The sequence below is a fragment of the Myxocyprinus asiaticus genome, chromosome 3 (assembly GCF_019703515.2).
Source record: "Myxocyprinus asiaticus isolate MX2 ecotype Aquarium Trade chromosome 3, UBuf_Myxa_2, whole genome shotgun sequence".
Taxonomy (NCBI): Eukaryota; Metazoa; Chordata; class Actinopteri; order Cypriniformes; family Catostomidae; genus Myxocyprinus; species Myxocyprinus asiaticus.
Window position 1 is genome coordinate 18,738,168 of NC_059346.1, and position 4,875 is coordinate 18,743,042.

A 4,875-nucleotide genomic window follows, 5' to 3' on the forward strand; every position below is an offset into this window, starting at 1 on the left:
CTATCGTATTAACTATGAATGAAATGAGCCTGGGCGGATTTAAATGGGCAGGCATGTAAAGTAAACACATATGTGATTTGTTTAATCATGAGGAAAGAAAAAACTCGTTTCAGTAATTTCGCAACCGATGTGTTTGGGTTGGGCTGCCTAGGCACACTACACTTATCACATTGTTGTCCAATGCGTGAAAGTGTGTAGGTTGTGGCGCCATAATAAAGCAACACCTGTCATCTTATCATTAAACGAACTTGAGCCCTACATTCTTTAGGGCATTTACTACATATGAACGACACAATAATGGCTCAGCTTAGTTTGATTTAATTTGTAAAATATTTAGCCTGTATATCTGGGAAGGAACAGATAGCTGAGGCATTCATAATAGGAATTACAATCAACCCAATACATGTTTTCTATTATGAAAATGATTATTCATTTTCATTAACTTCTTGTATGTGCCTTCATACAGCTTTTCTATAATGTACAATTGCATATACTACCACTGACATGAGATCTGTTTGGATTTTGGACATAAGGAGAACAAAGAAAGACAAATGTACAAAAATAATAAAATACTTTATTACATTTTTGTCGTTGTTTTTCTATCAAGGTTGTCAAGTCACATACAAGGTTATAAACCCTTACTATAAGGGCTTTAAAGTAAAAAAAAAAAAACATTTCACAACAATACATTCTTAGTCAAACAGTCTTATAACAAGTTTTTTTTTTTTTTCAAATGAACATTATTCAAAACGTTTTGACTCTCCCTCTTTTACACAACACTTCTATTCACAATCTTCTATTTCTCAAAGGAGTTGAGAATTAATTGTTCTTTTTAATAGAAAATACAGTCAAATCCCTCTAAGCAGGATCTCTATGTCCATGTTCGCTTTTTAATGCAACAAAATTCTGTTGACGCGTTCAGGGCATAAATGTATCTAGACTAACGTTGGAAATCAAACAAAAAAATCTCTAAACCGTTGTGCATTTTATATTTTTGCATTACCTAAACAATGAAGAGCAGCACAGTCTTTGTTTACAGTCTTATGGTGTGAAAGCTAAAAAGTAATTTTTTTGAGGTGTTTAGATAATCAGGACAAGCAGCGACTGAGGGAATGTGTGCTTGATTTGTTCCCTTCTTTCATTATTTAGTGTTTGCAGTATGCCTTCAAAGTCAGTAATCAACTAGATGGCATAAGGTCTTAACTATGCAAATAAACAGTAATGAACCAGTCAGCTGGTTGTCTAAAACCACTGACCAATCAATTACAGAAAAAAAAGTGTGCCGTGTTATCACTCAACTATGAGCAATTCCAACACCAGTGCACCAGGCCTGTGGTCACTGTGACATAATTATCTAACATTATGCAGAAAACAAAGACGTGGACCTTAGAAAAATATGCGATGTCATCAATGAGTGACACACATTGCACACAATGTTCTGAGGCACTTCAGCAAGGCCAAAAATCAGCTGCCTTGGGTTTTCTAGTTCAGCAATGTGTCCACACACCCCTCATTCTTCTTTACAAATCAAGTTGACCACTGTTAATGTTCATGCATCTACATCGGCACATCAAGTCACGTGAGCCCACAGCAGTGGCCCACCACAAGCCTCCAAACTCATTACAGGAAGGTAATTACACTTTCCCCATCAGATGTGAGTGAGAGGTGCTGTACCAGTGAGGTAATGCTGTTGGATGTTAGAATAGCCTCTCTGTGCTCCACTGTCTGTGGTGTCTCCACCTGGGATATACATGCTAATCATGTCCCTCAGGTCTCCTTGTAAAGGGCCTCGCTGGTGGCTGTGGGTTCCAGTGGGAGAGTGGGACACCTGGTCTTGTTTAACCATGGACATGACTGGGCTGGGCTGCTGTGATGTGCTGCTGTAGGACATAGGGCTGGAGAGAAGAAATAAAAAAAGTTGTTATCAGAGACTGGCTCAGGACTTTCTTAATATGTGTATATACAAATATATATTGAGGTAGACAGTGCAAGTGCATGCACTTTTATAGTGAAAAAGATTCTGAACTTACTTGTAGGAGTTTGCGCCATTCATATAAGATTGTGCCGTGGCCATGGCAGATGGATACTGCAGGGCAGACAAATCATAGCGGTGCAGCTGCTGACTGTAGCCCAAAGCATCAGACTGCATGCCGGCATAGCCACCTGTGTGACCCCAGCCGTAGCTGTCCATCCTCGGGCTACCCCCGGAGCCTTGAGCAGCGGCTGCCGCCAGCAAGTTACCGGCGGATAGAGGATACTTGGCAGCCGGGTTGTCCTTCTTCAGCATCGGTTTCGTCTTACGACGGGGCTTGTATTTATAATCGGGGTACTCCTTCATGTGCAGGGCACGAAGTCTCTTGGCCTCGTCAATAAACGGCCGTTTCTCCGCGTCGGTCAACAGCTTCCACTCCGCGCCCAGACGCTTGCTGATCTCCGAGTTGTGCATTTTGGGGTTCTCCTGTGCCATCTTGCGCCTCTGGCCCCGAGACCAGACCATAAATGCGTTCATAGGCCTCTTAACTTTGTCCATAGGATCGCTACTCGGTTGCTGGTTGTTGACAGCCGGTTTGGTGGCTCCATGCGTCACGCCGTGAGTTACTCCACCGTTCAGCTGGGTCATTCCCTGCGCGCTCTGGTGCGTCAGTGGCACGGGAGACTTCATATCGTGTTCCAGCATGCTGTACATAGCTGCCCACAGAGACTGTTAACTGCTGAGCGACTTAAAATCAAATCCACTGACTTTCAGTGTCCGCCTAATGAAAACGTTTACCTCTTTACGCGCCTATTACATTGACACAAATGTCCAAAGACGAAAGGGAAACGAACACTAAGTATAACCAAGACTGTTTGTATATGTCTAAAGACGATCAACTAGTCCTGAAACAACGGTAGTTTGCTTTAAAACGAAAACAGGTCCGAGCTAAAACTGTGCGTCTTGCCTGCAACTCTTTCAGTGCTTGAGTGATAATAGAATTTCATCACTGTCCGCCTCCAGCTGCTTTCTTTCTCTCCACATTAGCATCACTAAAGAAGGGGTGCGGTGAATGTGGTGAGGCGAGGAGCAGGAGGAGGATTCCGTTTGGGGAGAAGAGTTTCTGTTTCACCTGCAACTTTAGAAACTAATAGCCTTCAAAATACGGTAACACGTAGCCTATATATTACAGTGTATTAAAGTGTAATATTACATACTATAATAATGTGTTGATGTGAGCAAAAATGGTGATTAATTGTAATAAGAAGCTCAACAAAATATAATAGTCAGTACTATTATTTCTAAAGGAATATTTAATATAGTTGAAAATTTGAATCAAACTATAAAGCTACTCGTTCAAGGAATACCACATTGTGCATATTATTAATACCATTGCACCATTTCACATACTACTTGTTATGTTACCAATACAACATCAGCTATCCCAGGCACTTGTTGCCTGTTGAAAAGGGAAGCTTTTGGACGGTCATTCGTTTGGATTTAATGTCAGGTGAATGAAATATGTTTTACAATTACATTTAAGCAGAACCTTTCTACCGGACCCTTAAAAATAGTATTCTTCGCTTGATGGTTGCATCAGTCATAATAAGTAATATTTTTGACTTGGATAAAACCATTTCATTTAGATGTTACCATATGAAGCTTGTTTAGGTAGCCTGACAAAGCATTTTATACAATACCAAAGCGACTTACAATAAAGAGAACAAACTATTTTAATGGAAATTACCAGGTCAGATTTTAAAAAGCTGTCACAATAGAGGCATTTCCTTTTTAAATACCTCTAAAAGAAAAGAGACAAAATAGTCAAACAGAGACACATGACCTGTACAAATGACCTTTTTATTTTCTCAGTCTATTGCTTTTGTTAAGTTGAAGTTGAATAGTTGAATTGGACTAAACTGAAAAATTATTTTATGAATGAATGCATTTTTAACCTCAGGCCATTTTCCTCATGAACAATTAAACTGCCTCAGGACTCCCCCATAGTGCAATAATGTAAATTCACATTTAATTCAATAAATGTACATACACCCTACCTTGCACATATATTACCACTTGCACATGTACATAAGCCATTCTGTTATATGTCCTATTATTTGTATGTCTATATATACTTTTACCTTGTTTTATATTCTGTGTCTCACTGTAATGTTCTGTGTGCACTTGTTTCTCCTATCACCCCAAAAAAGAAAAAAAAAAAGAAAAAAAAAATTCCTTGTGTATGTGAGAACACAGCAATAAAGCTCATTCTGATTCTGATTTAACATAGATTTTATAGACTGCTGGATTTATAGTTGATGGATACACTTAAGCAAATTCGTAGCATGTGTTGAGTTATACATTCTTAGAACACAAAATTCCAAGTAACCTCAATTTACATGAGGAATTTTTTCGTTGTTGGGGGGAAAATGTGGGGGTGGTTTTTCATTCTTTCTTTTTTAGTCATCTTCCATGATGCCATGATGGTGGAAATGCATTTCACCCCAGTGGGCCGTCTTCTCTAATGACTGCAGGTGTGAGTAGTTACTCCTTATCACCCGTTTAAGCCATACACATTAGTTTCTATGGGCATCACTTCACACTTCTTTTGTGCGCACTGTATCCCCAAACATGGTCACTACGACTGACCATCAGTATAAAGTGACATTTCAAGTAACTGTTTAATTAGGACCACTTAAATGTTTTTATTAATGACAACTTTAGGGTTTAGAGAGTAACAGTATCTTAGTTAAAACTAGTAAGAATTGTAAAAAAATTAAGCTTGAGTAAACTATATATATATATATATATATATATTTTAAGATAACTATTAGTATTTAAAGTGAAGTTTTTTTGCATACAAATAAATCAAACATATAAAGGGATAATTTCACCTAAAAATA

At 38.6% G+C, this 4,875-nt stretch overlaps 1 protein-coding gene across 1 annotated transcript; it reads right to left on the reverse strand.

Annotated features, from left to right (window-relative positions):
* Nucleotides 1-552: 552 nt before the first annotated feature.
* LOC127423887 (transcription factor Sox-19a-like) lies at nucleotides 553-3,068 on the reverse strand. Its single transcript, XM_051668562.1, has 2 exons — nucleotides 2,031-3,068; nucleotides 553-1,895 (listed from the first exon to the last, which is right to left on the reverse strand). The coding sequence occupies exons 1-2, from the start codon at nucleotides 2,684-2,686 to the stop codon at nucleotides 1,649-1,651; spliced, it is 903 nt and encodes a 300-aa protein (XP_051524522.1). The 5' UTR covers nucleotides 2,687-3,068; the 3' UTR covers nucleotides 553-1,648.
* Between the last annotated feature and the right edge of the window lie 1,807 nt (nucleotides 3,069-4,875).

Excerpts from the sequence above, each read along its gene's own strand:
- LOC127423887 (XM_051668562.1), bottom strand. The coding sequence starts at position 2,686 with ATGTACAGCATGCTGGAACACGATATGAAGTCTCCCGTGCCACTGACG. Across the intron at positions 1,896-2,030 it reads AATGGCGCAAACTCCTACAA|CCCTATGTCCTACAGCAGCA; the intron begins GTAAGTTCAGAA and ends TCTTCTCTCCAG.